At 41.4% G+C, this 16,660-nt stretch overlaps 2 protein-coding genes across 3 annotated transcripts; one reads left to right on the top strand and one right to left on the bottom strand.

Annotated features, from left to right (window-relative positions):
* Positions 1-355: 355 nt before the first annotated feature.
* On the bottom strand, positions 356-8,969 carry tmem254 (transmembrane protein 254). Of its 2 annotated transcripts, none has more exons than XM_088635906.1 (4): positions 8,794-8,969; positions 5,334-5,437; positions 4,820-4,879; positions 356-2,009 (listed from the first exon to the last, which is right to left on the bottom strand). In XM_088635906.1, exons 1-4 carry the CDS (start codon positions 8,878-8,880, stop codon positions 1,886-1,888), a joined length of 375 nt encoding a protein of 124 aa, XP_088492032.1. In that variant the 5' UTR covers positions 8,881-8,969; the 3' UTR covers positions 356-1,885. The 2 variants fall into 2 exon arrangements, with proteins under 2 accessions (XP_088492032.1, XP_088492033.1); XM_088635907.1 differs by lacking the exon at positions 8,794-8,969 and adding an exon at positions 7,370-8,729.
* A 2,414-nt stretch (positions 8,970-11,383) lies between these two features.
* On the top strand, positions 11,384-16,569 carry mxtx1 (mix-type homeobox gene 1). Its single transcript, XM_088635903.1, has 3 exons — positions 11,384-13,944; positions 14,663-14,847; positions 15,275-16,569. Exons 1-3 carry the CDS (start codon positions 13,917-13,919, stop codon positions 16,226-16,228), a joined length of 1,167 nt encoding a protein of 388 aa, XP_088492029.1. The 5' UTR covers positions 11,384-13,916; the 3' UTR covers positions 16,229-16,569.
* The last annotated feature ends 91 nt before the right edge of the window (positions 16,570-16,660 follow it).

The following is a 16,660-nucleotide window of genomic DNA, read 5'->3' as shown; positions in this document are numbered from 1 at the left end:
GTCCACTGTCCTTCACATGTCTAATACACTCTTTAGCCTGCTGCATCAGACCCTAAATGATGATAAAGAATAAGCCACTTGATACTGTTTTGTATCTGCATCTGCTCCTTCATGTCTAATGCTGTGTTGCACACATAATCTCTGCTTTAAGACTGCTCATTTTAAAACAATAGGGTTCTGTTTTGTTGCCATCACAAACAATTTTGTACTGGTATTAATTGCCATTTTAAATACTACCTGTCAGATATAGTTGTATGTGTACTGGCACCTATTTCAGTTCTGTGGCATAGTTAGCTTATGATATTGCAATCAGACAATCAGGCAAGAGATTTAAGAACACAATTAGAGGCTAAGAGAAAGTCTAATCACTCTTTATTAAAGAATTAAAGGGAAAAGCAGTACAATACTTAAGGTATGTATCCTTCATATAGCAGGGTAAGAGCATGTACACAGTCAGCTGTATTTATCTAAGAACAGCGCAGGCCTTAACAAGCCCCAAGAAACAAAGTTTCTTTGACATTTTGAAACTCAGTACTGGAGCACGGTACATTGAGGTGGATTTTGTGGGAGCAGAGACCATACAGCAGCAACAACACTGGATTTAGCCCACTCCTCTTCTGTTCTTTTAAGCTTTTGAAATTTTTTGGAATGTTGAATGCTTCACTTTTTATTTCTAGTGTTTCTCTGTTGCCATTCCTCTTGTCTTTCAAACCGTAATCAAAATGTATTAAAAGATGCTTATTAACAGCAAAAGGAATTCAAGTATTTCTTCGAAAAGCTCAAGTCAGATTTCACTCTTTGTGTGGCTCCTCATTTTTAGAACTGAAATATGGTCTTTAGAGTTCCATATGTTTTACTGCCAAATATAGCATAAAACAAATATTAAAAGCGTATTGTAAAATATGTGCAATTGCAGCAGTGTTTTTACTTTAGAGTTAAGTAATTTGCTAGTACGGGAATCAATGCTACTTTTTTTAGGCATCATTAGCATTAAAAAAGCTCCTTCCAAGATTTTGAAGAAAACTGTTGAGCTTGACTGTGTTTTCTCTAAAGTCTTATTACATCATCTTGTTGGAATGTGTTAAAAGGCAGTTAGAACAAGAAAAACTCCATTATAACTGCAACACCTGGAGCGGGAAACAGCATGAGTGCGCCCTCGTTTGGGCTGAAGAGTGCTTTTAAAAATCACCGCAATGCACATATCATTCAGAAGCACACAACTCGCTCACAGGCTTTGACTGCAGTGAAATTTACTGTCCAGTTCCAAGTTTCTTTTCATTGCATTTTCAGATATTAGGGGAAAAAACTAAGACTTCGGGGTTTTTTAAAATGCAACTTGGAAGGCCGAAGTTTTTTTTGCAACATGAAAGATGTTGATTTTTTTGTTTTCCTTGAATGTCCTATTTCATTTTGTAGTGGTGCAGCACCAAACATATGGGAATGTGCTCCTGCATGCTTTCATTACACTATTTTTTAGAATTATAGGATATATCTGGACTGGAAAGGAAGAAAGGACTGGTTCTTTAAAGGTGAAACCTATTTGTCATAGAGGTCATTTCAATGTCGAAACCTAATGTGCAATCAATCCCATCATGCACGGAAGGGACATGCGTGCATTCAAGGATTCAAGGAGCTCTTGTTCATTTCAAAAGAGGCAAATTTGCTGACTTTTGGAAATCTTCAATCCAGCCAATCCCATCTCCCAACTCTCTCGGGGCTAAACCCTACACATTCCTCCATTTTCAGCAAGCAGCTTATTCCTGGTAAGACAGAGCGGCCCAGAGCCATTTGACTCTCGCTACCAGAAACAGAGAGGTGAGTGGATGTCCTGCCAGGCTGCTCTCCGGTACGAGGGGATGAAGGTTAGGCCCAGGTGTAGTCATCCTTATTGTCTTTTGGGTCGGGAGTCAGGCTTGTACTTCAGCAAGAGGGACAAGGAGAACATTCCGAACAGGAAGGTCTGGAAACACCACAAGAAGCGGGCCAGCCAGCTGTCCACCCCTTTGTCGCTGCAAAAAGACGTACAGACACTGTGACGAACAGGCAGTGGGGTGGCCACGCAGGTAGCGGACGGACAGATATCTGGCCTGAAACACTGGACCCATAAAAGATGACACAGTAGATTCAATAGGACCCCCTGGCAGGAGTCCATGCTATACATCACACACAAAAATGACAGATGCACACAATAATAAGCACACTGTCACTATTCCAAAGCTTAAAATGATCTCCAAACACACTTGAACACACACAGACTGAAAAACACAACAAAAAGAAGTGAAATCCTATGCAGAAGCCGACATAAATAATACCCCTATTTATAGCTTTAATCATATCGCAGACATCCCCCTAAATTAGGTTGTGCATCCATAATTAAAGTTGTGTCCAAATAAAAGTGAATATTCTCTATTGCCCTCTTCTGGCGTCTGCTGGTAGCAGCGGCACCAGATGCAAGCCACACAGCTCTGAAAGCACAATAGTACGTGACCTTGCAGAGGTGACCTGTAAACCTGTTATATCATGTCTATTCCACAATGTAGGATACATTACAAGACAACAGCCATAGTTTCTACAATGCTATATGATTACATTATATTTATCAACACAAGAAGCACCCTTATACAGCCAGATACACAGATACTTGAGTATATAAGGCATATGTGGCAAAATATACAGGCCCTCACAGACTACAAGAGGAAGAACATCTGTGCACCTGCCCACGATGCCTCCCTGCCTAACGAGCTCAACACCTCCTATGCTCGGTTTGAAGCCAACAACACAGAACCAGTCATCAGAACTGCACCCTCCGCAGCTGACCAACTGCTCTCGCTGTCTGCAGATGAGGTGAGGAGATCTCTGCTAAAAGTGAACACACGCAAGGCTGCAGGACCCGATGGCATACCCAGTCACGTCCTCAGAGCCTGCGCCAATCAACTGGCGGGTGTATACACAGAGATTTTCAACATGTCTCTGTCCCAAGCCGTAGTCCCCACCTGCTTCAAGACAACCACCATCATCCCAATACCAAAGAAAACCACAGTGACATGTCTTAATGACTACTGAACGGTGGCACTAACACCTGTCATCATGAAGTGCTTCGAGAGGCTGGTCATGAAGCACATTAAAGACACCATTCCAAACACACCCGTACCAGTTTGCCTACCGGTCCAACAGATTCACAGATGACACAATCTCCATTGCCATACACACTGCCCTATCCCATCTGGACAAAAACAACACATACACAAGACTACTATTCATCGACTTCAGCTCAGCTTTTAACACTATCATCCCAGAGAAACTAGTCAAGAAACTCAGTGCACTGGGTCTCAACACCACCCTCTGCAACTGGATTCGGGACTTTCTGACAGGCAGACCTCAGGCTGTCAGGCTTGGAAAGCACACCTCCGGCACACTAACTCTGAGCACTGGGGTCCCCCAGTGGTGTGTGCTTAGTCCATTGCTCTACTCCCTCTATACCCACGACTGTAAGGCCAAACACAACACCAACTCCATCATCAAGTTTGCCGATGACACCACAGTTGTAGGTCTGATCACAGACAATGATGAGAGGGCCTACAGGGAGGAGGTCAATCTCCGTACAACGTGGTTTGATGACAACAACCTCACCCTCAACGTCAGCAAAACCAAGGAACTGACCGTTGATTTCAGGAAACTGCAAACCGGACATGCCCCTATCCACATCAACGGGACTGAAGTGGAAAGGGTCAGTAACTTTAAATTCCTTGGAGTCCATATCACCGAGGACCTCACATGGTCTCTCAACACCACCTGTCTGATCAAGAAAGCGCAACAGCGCCTGTACTTCCTAAGACGGTTGAAGAAGGCTAAGATATGTCCCCAGATCCTCACTAACTTTTACAGACGCACTACAGAAAGCACACTGACAGGCTGCATCACAGTGTGGTATGGCAATTGCAGTGCTGCTGACCGCAAAGCCCTACAGCGGGTGGTGAAAATTGCCCAGTCCATCACTGGGGTTGCCCTCCCATCTATACAGGACATTTATGACAGACGGTGCTTGAGGAAAGCTCTAAACATCATCAAAGACCCAACACACCCCAGCTACAGACTCTATGATCTGCTACCATCTGGAAAACGGTACCGGAGCATTCGGGCCCATACTACCAGACTCAGAGACAGTTTTTACCTCGCACTATCAAACTATTAAACTCCCAGCCTCTCTCACTCTCACCTCACCTCTCACCTATGATCTGAGCCTCACAGTGCCTTCTTTCTTTCTTACCAAAAACCCAAACACACATTGAAAATCTACTTCTACCATACATGTCAAAAGCTCACTCCCCATAATTTCTATCCCTTTATTTCATTCTGTTGATGCATGTTTTTGCACATAACCTGTTACCTTTTTGTTGTTTTGCACATTGCCTGTTGATGTTTTTTTGCACACTGCCTGTTGTCTCTGTCTTTCTTTTGTTATACAATTGTATTGTTGTTGTTTTTTTCTTTGTACTACTTATGTCTGAGAGCTAGCTAAATAGCATTTCGTTATACCATATACCTGTATATGAGTATAATGACAATAAACTTGAACTTAAACTTGAACTTGAATAAATGAACAGTAAATGTTTGGAAAAGATGTAAGGATTGTAGTTATGAAGTATAATGTGATGTACAGCTGTACATGATGTAAGGCCAGCAATGACTACCGCTGTCCCATTAAAACTGTCAGCAACAGTTTAGTGTGAATGTGTCTCCAGCCTATTGTTTTGTGGAGTTTCTGGACATTCTTACAGAATTTACAGTATTCAGACTTGTAGAAGAAACATGTTATTACCTGCACACTTTCACGCTGTAAATGGCTTCAGACACATGAATTGACCAAGCTAGCCACCACCTGCAAAACACAGCACACTACAATGAGTCACAAACACATAGGCATTTCTAAGAAGTAAGAAATAAAAAATAACCAGTGTATGCCACAATATCACCATCATTATCATTTCTTCGATCTAAGGTGGGTGGATCTGCATAACACAAGGGAACTGCTACCTCACAGCTCCAGGACTTATAGTAGGTTTGATTCTATATGTGTGGAGTTTGCATGTTCTCTCCAATTCCATGCAGCTTTTCTCCACTTTCCTCCCACAATCCAAAAACACGCAGACTAGGTGCACTAGTCACTTGTCCCTTAGCCTTGGTAAAGGTAAGTGGGGACTTCTCCAGTGATCCATCAATCTAGGAAGTGCTAAACACTCCAATTGACCCATTTAGATGGAGGAATGCAGAGGAAGTCTGAAGATAGAGAAAAACACAGCCAAAGCAGGAAGAGAGTCCTCACAGACACTCACCCGTAATAGAGGACCGAGTAGTGATGGTCCACCATGTATTTGGAGAACGTTCCCACAGGGCCTAGCTTCTCATAGGGGACATGCTCTGGCCAGAATACTGTCCACTGGAACAAAAGAAAAGCTGTGAGCTTCCCCACTGCCCTTATGGAACAGAACAGATAGATGCTCTCTACATCCAATCCCCAGGCAAATCCAGTTTTCCAACTGCCTCTTTCAAACCAATTTCCAGTTTTGTGGAATTAGAACTGGGAACCCGACTGAAGAAGGAATTGGAATTAGAATGACTCCAAAATTGGAATTTGACTCCAACCCTGACATCAGGTTAATGATGTAGCTCTACTTGCCAAAATCAGGAACGCACCTGATGAGAATTCTAGAGATTAAACCTAATCCAACGCAGTCCAGTTTCCCAGGTCCACAAATAGTCCAGGCTGCATTAAAATTCATCACGTAATGCCAGGGAAAAGCAATGAATCTGCCAAAGCAAATTTTACTGCTTTCCAGTCAGCGTTAGTAATTGCACACTCATAGCCCTTATTACAACCACCAACCTCATGTGATCCTCTGAAAAAAATTGCATTTGTAACGCTTGATTTTTCTAATCTCTATCTCTCTAATAAAATGCCAGTCTTCATAGGGATAAGTCTATTTTTCTGCAAAACTTTTTATATAAAATCTGTCCTTCAGGGAAATGTGATATTTGCCCCATGAACTCTAATTAATGCCATGTTTCACTTACAAATACCTTCAAAAGCTTACTAAAACACACGGTTTGATATGGAAGGGACACTGAGTCCAGTCTTGAGTAAACCCTTTAAATTTCAAGCCAAGTGATTTGGAAACTACCTCTCTAATTTTTCATAGTCATTACAAACTTAATAAATTTATATGGCGCGATTAAACCATGTATTAACATTTCCCTTTTTATGCCTTATTAACTACCAGGATGGCTTCTTAAATGACTTCAGGATTCGTATTAAGAAGTGAGAGAACAAACTGACTAACAAATTGCAAGTCTTGTCTCTGGCTGCATACTGCACATATACTGTACAGTATTGCTGAAATAAACATCATTCATCAATTTTTACAATGACATTAGGTTTTTGAATCACAACTACAACAGGGTAACAAGAATTCCAGTGCATAGCAAGTCGACCCATTTCACGTTTAACTAGCTGCTCGTTTTGACACATAAACAGCGGTGCTTCACATGTTGTCAATTATGTTGTGCACAATCGGCAGTTAAATACTACTACATGAATGCTAAATTAAAAAGAAGTGGGGAAAAAAAGAATCAGACATTTGTGTTGAGGAATGGGAATGACATTGTCCCGTACACTGCTGAGGAGCTATTAGCAGGAATGTATTGCCCCAGGGAAGCACTAACTCTGATTTGTACCTGGGAATTAATGGGATTACTTCATTTACAATGTGTACGACTGCGAGCCTTTATCAAACCGGACCAAACATCTCGAATTAAACGAGGATTTATTTTTAGGCAAGGGAGCCCAATCAAACTGGATTGCTTCTCATCAACAGCCCCTGTGATTCAGGTCACAATGCTGAAGGATCTTTTTTACCCCGACTCAGACAGAAACATTACCATGACTGGCAGGCAGCTGAACTTGACTGCAAATTTAAACTTAGATCAAAGAGCAGCCTCCGAGACAGATTATCAAGCCTTATTGTCTAGCGGCAGGCTTGGTTTGGAGTCAGGACAGCAGATTTGTGTTCTAATTAGCACCGGAATACAGTGATGTTTCAAAGATGTCTTAGCAAAGGCAGACTACAGCTTTTTTTTTTCCTGCCACGCTAACGATCCAACTTTAGTAACAAAAAGGTGAGAAGTCTTTAGCAGAACTGAGCTGCAGCAGCTTCCTGTCCTGTCGAAGGCAGAGCGGTGCTACTGCAGGAATACAGCTTTACAGCAAACAAAAATGAAGGAACTTTCCTTTGTTTCATTGTGGCCATGCTGTAGTGCAGAAGAAGCGGACTGGACCCCCGTAGACCAATTTCAATTCTCTCCCTATACTCACGGTGAACATGCCACACAGGAAAGTGATGAGGACCATCCAGTGAAGACGTGTCCTCCTGAAAAAGGCCCGGTTTCCGACAGCTTCCATTTCCCCCGATTCTGTGTGTCCTGACTGCTTGCCTATCAATTTCTCCGTAGCTTCGGCTGGCTCTGGAAAAGCCTGTCATGTGTATTCCAGGGGAGAAGGCAGCCCCCTGTCACGAGATCACCAAGGCCTAATGGTCATGCTGCCGAAATGGGGATATAATGCGCGCTCCTATTCAGAGCTTCCATTCCTGATCCGTATAGATACACTTTAATTGCCCCGAAGGAAGGCTAAGACCAACATTTCATGTAAATCATACAGGCAGGTTCATTAGCATGAAATGTGTTTGGGAGCATCTGTCTTTATGGCTGTCTGGTCTCTCACACGTTTTCTCTGCGTCTGACTCTTGCTGCACATGTCTGCAATATACATCGTCTGTGTGGGTGTCTGCAGCTGAAACAATGGGTGTGCAGTGTGGAAATCACCCCGGTGTAGGATTATCTACAATCCGCATTGTTTTAAGAAGGCTCCTTTGGAAGGTTTGTAGTAACAGATAAGGTTCAGATAGTGGCGCACTTCGACTTTTCAGAGTCATGGTTGCATAATTTAAAGAGCTGCCTTACTTGAATCCCATGTCCCTTTTGCATTCAGTGCACAAGAATCCATCTCTCATGTTCTTTTTTTAGAAATACGGTCTAGACTGATACCAGGCATTTTATCCAAACATACAGCGTAATGCAGTAATAACACTGGGATCTCCAGTTTATTGTTAACACCGCATCAGTATTTATAAAGGCACAACGTTTATTAAAACTATATCCCAATTATAGCCGTCACACCCAGTAATCAGTTCAGAGATTTTACTGAATCCAAACTAACTCTAAGAGAACAAAGCTTTCTACAGGGTAGTTTCGTAGACCTCAAAATACTAATACTGAACTATTTAGGAATATTGCTAACCGCGGTCTGTGAAACTACCCCAAGAAAGCCTTGTTCTCTTAATTTTTGGGGGTTTACTAAAATCCCCATTCTGAAGGATAAGTAATTTTAGGGTCTGCGAAACCACTGACAACACGTGGCCGCGTTTAACCTGAATACTTTTTTCTGTTTTATACACAGAGAGGGGAAGAAGCTATGGCTGTATACTGAAATTCAAATAAACATTTCACTGCATTTACTAATTAGAAATCTTGCCATCGTTGGTTAAGAATGGGTGTCACAGCTACAATTACGAATTTATGTCTAATACTAGTACCAATAATTATTTTCATCTAGAGAGTTAAAAATGACTACTCTAGCATCACGGGTTGTCCGGACCTTGTTTCTGGTTACACAATTCATTTCTCGTAAAGAAGTTAGTCAGGCTCGTTTCTTTCTGTGAATTACTGTGAGAAACTAACCGTGTAATACCCCATAGATAATGTGACTGTTATTATCCAGAAGAGACTGGTTCTCCTGAAATACACGCAGCCATCAGACCGGGCCATGTCGTCTTTCCGGGAATGTGTATTCCTCCTTAACCCGAAATCACAATCCTTTTTACCGGGGCCGATTCAATGGTTGCTCTGATCACTTCCTACGGAAACGGGAGTTCACCCTATTCGCTTGAGAAGCGACCCCTGGTGCTGATAGGATATCTTCAGGCATATCGCATTTAAAAATTCTAGCACTGCAGTAAATGTTGTATGTGTATTTTACTGTTCTTACTGTAGGCTAAGCCTACGAAGATTTTGGAAGTCATTTTATTAATGCCTCTGATATTATCTTATACTAAGGATCATGAACTGTACTGTACGTTGCAACGTTGGGTTCAAATATTAATGACGTCCTGTTGCATGCATAGCGCTGTCGCGGTATAATACTAATACAACAAAGTCATAAATTATTTTTAAAATATATTTTTACATAATTCTGATAACCTGAGACATAAAAAACAAAACAGTGTTAAATATTTGAATTTAAGGGAAGGAAAATGCGTTTGTTAACGGCTCCTTTTGTACTAATAGGTTACGTGCATTATGGTAATCGGATGTGTTCAGGCTGCGTTTCGGATGCAAACAATTTGCTTGGGCCAGAGCACGCGTCGTCCCCAGTTTGCAATTGGAACATTTCACACCTCATCTAATGTGGTGGCTGGAATTCTGCTAACTGATGGCATTTGGCGGGGAGAAAGCATTTTGCAGCAGCTGCAAATGTGTTTTAATCGCGAGAATCAAAAAAATGTGCGGAATGCAGACTAATTCCGGGAGGATGTGCAGGATTGAGTTATTTTAATTTTAATCGCACACCGTATCAATATGTTAGAATTCCAGTGAAACATATGGACTACAGAGAGCTTTGCCTTTTAAGTTGTAATTTGCACAAAATCATGTTTTACACTGCTCTCCTGAATTTAAAAAAAGGTACGGTGTTCAGAATAGAATACAATTAAATCTATTGCCATATAAAGTTGTATGCAATTGTTTAGGTATGGGTAACATTAACTGTATTGTTGTGAAAAGGTACTTCAAACCACGAGTTTGTCTACAGCGGCGTCTCCATCACCTTCTAAAGACGTTCCGTCTAGGCTGTTTGGGGTCTCTAACGTGCCCCGCTGTGCTTGGGTACATCTTGCGAAGGACTGGCGTCCAGTCCAGGATTGTAGTCCTGCATGGCACCTTGTTCAAACATGAGCAGCGACTCTTTCTAGAATTAACGGCTCTCCTTTGATGGTTGGGTGCGTGGATGAATGGATCAATTATTCCCCAGGGCTGTTAGTACTCGTTGCTGCTAACTTATCAGAAAAACAAAACAACAGATTAGGGTTGTATGATAATGTTTACGAAAAAGAAAAAAAATGCACGTAATAAAGGTTATTGAATTCTTGAAAACTTGGAAACAACTATAAACAAAAAATATTTATGAAAGAATTAATAAATTAATGAAAGTCGTGAAAGTTTTCCCATTAGCTTTTAGTTCTCATTTCTTTCTCTTCTGGCCCTTTAACACTAGACTAACCTAATTCTAAAATGATTAACAAACACTGTCCCATGGGCCAGGGGAGACGTCGAGTTCTGAATGGACAGCGCAACTCACTGAAGTAGTCTACGAGCAGTACCTTGGAAAGCTACTTTTAAAAAGTACATTTCGGTTACAAACTACTTGTGCAAGGCGCTATTTTTAAAAAAATCGGTTACAGTGGTCGATTCAATATATGTGGATAGTTGCTATGTAATACCGATTGACACATTACCCCTTACAGGCAATGCTCCTCAACGTTTCGAATAGAATCCACTAAATTTCTAAAAGCAACATGCCCTTACACTGTCCAAATCTTTATCGCGTCTTTGGATACGAGGCTGTTTCATAACAGGACGGATTCTTGAGCAGCACGTGTACCATTACACATAAGACACATTCTTTTTGTCTTTTTGTAAGAAACTGAAATCAGTTCTGACTTTTCGATTTTTAATGATTCATACATACTGATACTGAATGATACTGACTTTTAAAACTTTTTTTTTGCTCAAATGCAGTTCTTGCTCGTTATTTTGTTTAAAATTCCAAATACATTTCAACGTCACACGGAGGGATACTGTTTTCCACAACTGCGTCGATAGATGTTTACCTTTCATGTTTTACACTCGCGTGAAGAGGAGTGTAAGTCAGCACACCCAGCACAAAGGCAGATCCCTTTTTAGTTTTTAGATCATATGTTGTTCAAATTTTCTTACATATTGTAATGAGCACAATGATAAATCAAGAACTCCTCCCTTCTCCCCAAGTGCTTATTAATGTAGAAATACGGTTGGATTTCGGTAGATCAAGTGTAACATAAATAGCATATTTCTTCTGACTAGGCTTTGATCTACGCCGTCTGTTAATGGTTGTAATTGCGTGGTAGAGAGTCAGTTGCATTACTACGAAAGAGCGTGCTTTGGAGGTGTTAACGATCTACAACATTCCTTCTGGAAGGCTTTGCGAAGTGTTCCGATGGTTAAAATTCCACAGATACGGGTGTCTTTTTCGCACGTGGTTCGTTTCTAAAATCGTAATGAAACGCTCGTACCAGGAAGACAGTTTTGAGAACATTGCGAAATGAATGCAGTGGGTACTAAGACAATATATGAGATAATGTCAGATGTGCTTTGTCTCTGTGGGAAATATTTCAATTAGACTGTTAGATGGGATTCTCGGTGCTCAAGCCAGGGAACATTTCTTTAGATAGTGGAAAATAAAGGGAGTGTATGTGACACACTTACTCTATAAATGAGTTTTGGGAAACAAAAACAATGCTAAATCTGGGTAGCAGATCAAATGCAAAAACAATTCTGATGCAAAAAAGGCGCTGAACTGATTTAGATATGGGCCGTAAAAGCTCTGCGTTAAGAATGAGCTCTGAGGTACCTAACTGCATGACATCCAGATTTTAGTACTAAAATACTATCATGGAATCATCATGATGACCAGGTAACTTGCAAATGGGCTCTGTACCTTTGTGGTACCAATGTAATGGTCTGACAGATAGGCTGTACATACTATATTTGTTCTTCAAAAAGAGAAAGTTATTTATTTTGACATTGGAATAATGGGGGGAAAGGGTTTAATTTAGACCACGTTTGTCCTCTGCAAAGGCCCTACCTGCTCCAGCCTTGTGTGGAGCCATTGCTGTGCTAGCCTGGGCAAGTCTACCTTCAGGACTGGGAGACAAAGTGGCTCCAGAAGGTTTCACACATTACTCTCTAATCCCCTGTCCTGGCATATATTGATAAGAGCTAAATTAACCTCAATGTTTCTAGTGTTTTTACTCCTTGAATTGTCTAACCCCTATCTTTTATTTTCTATTGAAAAGAGAGAACAGAGCCCGTGGAAAGCACAAAATTCACGCATCTCTCCTCGAATGCAATGCCGCCTGTTCAATAATCTGGCAATAATTGCCACACGGCAATAGCAAATACTTGCGCCCCTATTAAATTTGATTAAACTATCTGTTCTAACAATTTACCAGTGATAGCACGGACAATCTAAATTGATAACAAAAGCAAAATAAGAAACTGATTTTTAACTAAGCGACAAGTATGTATGCATTTTCAATTGAAAGGAATGATAATCAAAAAATGATTCTGAAAGCAGCATTGAAGTCAGCAAATTCTATGCATTATCTTTTGTATTAATACACAATAATAATAATAACTTGTTGAATTCAATGCTGTTTTCAGAATAGTTTTTTTGGGTATTTAAAATATTATACTACAGTGCTGTTTGTTGTTATTATAGTTGTTTTTTGTGACTTTGGAAAACTTCAGAGATTCCAATTTAAGTTGCAACTAAAAATGTTTTACAATTCTACCTATTTAAAATTACCAATAACTCATTTTCTCTCTGAAATAGTTTTTCTGTGCATCCATCAACTTTTTAAAGAAACCTTTTGGTCCCGGATCAAATCTTACAAACTGAAACGCGACAATACAGAAATATAGAACATACAAAGATTATCATCACGAAATGTTTTCTCTGATGGAAATAATGGTTCTTTTGGGACACAGTTTAATCCAGACTTGTGTATAGATTGTAGTGATGAATCGGAAAGCATTGATTTGGGAATATATTTCACATTCTTCTAAAACTGTGCCTGTATACAGTATGTGTTGTTTTGATGTTCTTCTACTTCGCAGTGGTTTAATCAGTATTTTTCTGGTGTCTGCTGTTTGTAAGACCGGCTTTTTAAAGTTTAAGGAATAAAAGTGTTTATTCCTTCTTGTAATGCTTGCTTCTGTAAACTTGTAACAGTAACAGCAGTGCAGTTTTTTCTGCTATTTTACTGGTGGCTATGGTTTTGTCATTTTGTCAGGTTTTGAAGAAAAAAGGTTTTAGAATTTATTTCTGTGCTTTTGTATGCAAAATCCCATAATGACCTTTATTATAGCACCTACAATATATATGTTAAGCAAACTATGAGGAACTGAATAAACAACTAGCTTGTACAGGTTGCTAAATCAGCAGTTCTAAATGTTTATTGCTGGACTTGACCCTGAAGCCACGGAACACATCTGAATAATAAAGACCTCAGAAATGCAAAAATGTAAAAGATAATTTTCAAAGTATTTTATTCTTTATTGTGATTTCTTAAAACTGAAGGAGTCCATTCTTAGGGGTACAATTTAAACAGAGCATTCTAAATGTAGTTTATTCTTAAGTAACGTCTGAAGCATTTCTTTTTCATGTACGTGACATTACATCTGCGTCTGAGCTTGTAATTTCTTCTTTGAAAGGGAGGTGTGGATTCAGGATGGTACACCAGCCAGGTGTGATCTTACCTCCTACCTCCTGCCCTTCAAACAGCCATTTCAACAATAAGCACTTATCTGGGGTCTTTACTTGGGCGGCGAGGGGGGGGGGGGGGGGGGGGCTGGTCTGTTGGTGGCTGGATATAAAGGGAGGTGACTGGGTCTTTGAGGCCCAGAACACCTTGGACCTCAGACAGAGAATCATCTGTCTCCAGACTACGTGCCTTTCCTGAAGAGACTCTGCTGAAGCTGACAACATGTGGAAGGAGTCTGTCTCCTGCCTTGGTGAGTTATTGATGGAGATCTAAAGGGGATGTCCAGCAGCCATTAACCTGCATAGTTATTTTTAACACATGGGTCTGTAACAGGGAAAAGGGTACCTATGTTAATGTCTCTGGTGATATTTTAATTTATCTTTTGTTGCAATTGTCATTTCATGATATACTGCAGAACTGCATTATATACTGCAATTCTTCTTGGAAATATATAAAAGCATACCTAAATTTATAAGCCACCTAAATTTAAGAAAGTAAAAACAGTTAACAAAAGTGGAGGCCATGCATCTTGTTTAGGCTATGGCAGCTTAGTGATGTGTCAATGTTAGTGCAAATCTTAATAGAGATTTTGAAAGAATTTGATGCAATCTTAAAAGAATGAGCTTTTTAAAAACTTAGTTAAAGATATCACTTAAATATTAAAAACAGTTTTCTCTACAAGTTCATGAATGTGAAGCGACATCTTGTTTCTAAAGAAACTGCCAAGCTTAACAATCAGCTGTTATCTAATTAATCTAAATGGATGACTTACATTAATCAGTACATGAAATGATTGAACAAATTAAATTCAGAGCTTAGTGGGATGTCTGTTTCATTGTTCCTTGTTTAAAGTCTGGCGTTTTTTTTATCACGAAGTAAACTAGCTTAGCATCAGAGAACAATATCACATTTTCTCCAGTCTGCAGTGCCAGTCTGACCCAGTTCTCTCTGGTGTTGTATTGTTTCAGACGTCTCCTGTCAAGGAAATGTGGATGCCCAGAAATCCAGAGGTGCCTCCCGTAGGAAGAGAACTTGTTTTTCCAAAGATCATGTGGAGCTGCTCAGGGCCGCCTTTGAGAGAGACCCCTACCCAGGAATTACCTTGAGGGAACGCCTGGCAGAGGTCACTGGCCTGCAGGAGTCCCGCATACAGGTACACACTCTTTCTTCGGCACTGACTTTAAAATCACGTCACGGTTTAAAGTGCTGTAGCGAGCTTCTCCTGAGGTATCTTACAAATATTTGACTTCTTTGTGAAACGCACGTTACAGCTCATTGACCATGAGCTCTCCCCACTTAAACTGTGTGTTGTTTGCTTCTTTTCATTATGTTATCACAAGATAAAGCAAGTGCAGTGACGCGTTATCTATCTTGTGAAACAATGGCTAAACAATGATAGCAAAAAAAAAAGATTAATCATAGAGCAAATCATATCCCTGCAGGCGTTCCTGCTTGGGAACATCTTTCATTTGGGCCTTTTCTTAGCGGTCTCAGAAATAGTGACTAAAACGCAGATGGGCCACTAACATGAATGATGGAAGAAACAAACATCACATTTTTTTCCTTCTGTGCCTTTCCAGGTGTGGTTTCAGAACCGGAGAGCCAGGACCCTGAAGGGAAAGAGCAACCGGAAGACTGTGGGGGGCTCAAAGTCAGTGTCTCCCCAGGCCAGCCCTCAGACCTCCCTCGCACAAACACCTCCTCTGTCACTGACGCCCACCCAGCCACACTCGGGGTTGCGGCAGGGACTGGGACAGGATGCCAGTGCCCTGCACTCCTCCTGTGTGCCACCTGCCCCCTTGTACCCAGGCTGCCTGAAGATGGAGCAGGATTGCTTTTACAGTCGCTTTCCTGCATGTTGTGTCGGCGGATCCAAGGACCTGCAATCGCCCAGGGACACGAGCCACTACCTTTCTGCCCTGGGACACGGGCAAAGCAGAGTTCAGGGCACCATCCCCAGCCCCCCCACGACAGGCCTGGGGTACCAGCATGTGTCAGGGGACAGGGGAGCTCTGGCTTCCCTGACACCTCCCGATTACCTTTCCTCCTCCTCTCCCATGGATGTTACCAACTACAGCCTAGGCCACGGGCCAGCCACCACCTTCCCCCCTCAGCCTGAGCACATGTCTGTCTTTGAACAGAAGGCAGGGGGGGCAGGCAGCCTGTCCCAGGCTGGTACTCCCTCTACAACAGGCCTGACCTGCTGGGACGGATTCCAGCAGTCCGCCCCTCCATCCACCCAGTGGCACCAGTTTGGAGGCACCTCGGAATATCAGGGAAGCATGCCTCAACAGCTGCCCCCTGTCCATTTTCCGCTCACAATGGGTCAGCACAATCTTCCCATGAGCAAGCCCCATCAGGAGGAGCCCAGCTCAGGGTCAGCGGGGATGTTCGGTCCCGTGGCTGCTGCCGGGCAGGATCTGGGCTATGACCAGCAAGCTCACACCCTGGAGGAGCTCTTGAGCGGACTGCAGTCAGAATGGTGGGAGACCAGCCAGGGGATGAGCCACTCTGCAGACATGCCCGTTTTCTGAGGGTGGAATTAATGAAGGACACATGGTGGAAGGATTGTGATCCCAATCGGATTTCTCTCCGTTACTGTGCAATATAATGGAATGTTACTATGCAATATTATGGAGGGTTATTGTGCAATATTTTGGAATGTTACTGTGCAATATTTTGGAATGTTACTGTGCAATATTAAATGTACTATTATAATTATTTGTAAGAGCTGGTAACCAGTCCTGCTCAAGCAGGAGTATACGTCTCTAAGGCTCAGGGATAGCAGAATTGTAATGGTGCAAATTTTAGAAAGTCTACATTATTTTGTGCTTTTTACCATGTTAATTATTTTCAGTGGAAAACTGTTTTTATTGCTGCACTTGTATTTAATTAAATAAAGTCTTTTTTCACAAAATACATACTTATCAACTGTTTCTAAATATATATTGTCTATTTATTGGAAT

The sequence above is a fragment of the Lepisosteus platostomus genome, chromosome 6, assembly GCF_059453375.1.
Source record: "Lepisosteus platostomus isolate fLepPlt1 chromosome 6, fLepPlt1.hap1, whole genome shotgun sequence".
NCBI classification, from domain to species: Eukaryota; Metazoa; Chordata; class Actinopteri; order Semionotiformes; family Lepisosteidae; genus Lepisosteus; species Lepisosteus platostomus.
This window is presented reverse-complemented; position numbering and strand designations above follow the sequence as displayed.

Bases quoted from the DNA above. Each gene is read 5' to 3' on its own strand.
- tmem254 (XM_088635906.1), bottom strand. From the start codon at position 8,880: ATGGCCCGGTCTGATGGCTGCGTGTATTTCAGGAGAACCAGTCTCTTC. The intron at 4,880-5,333 runs GTGAGTGTCTGT...TGTGTTTTGCAG, and splicing joins TACTCGGTCCTCTATTACGG to GTGGTGGCTAGCTTGGTCAA. The intron at 2,010-4,819 runs GTAATAACATGT...GTCTTTTTGCAG, and splicing joins TACAGCGTGAAAGTGTGCAG to CGACAAAGGGGTGGACAGCT.
- mxtx1 (XM_088635903.1), top strand. From the start codon at position 13,917: ATGTGGAAGGAGTCTGTCTCCTGCCTTG. The intron at 13,945-14,662 runs GTGAGTTATTGA...GTATTGTTTCAG, and splicing joins GGAGTCTGTCTCCTGCCTTG to ACGTCTCCTGTCAAGGAAAT. The intron at 14,848-15,274 runs GTACACACTCTT...GTGCCTTTCCAG, and splicing joins TGCAGGAGTCCCGCATACAG to GTGTGGTTTCAGAACCGGAG.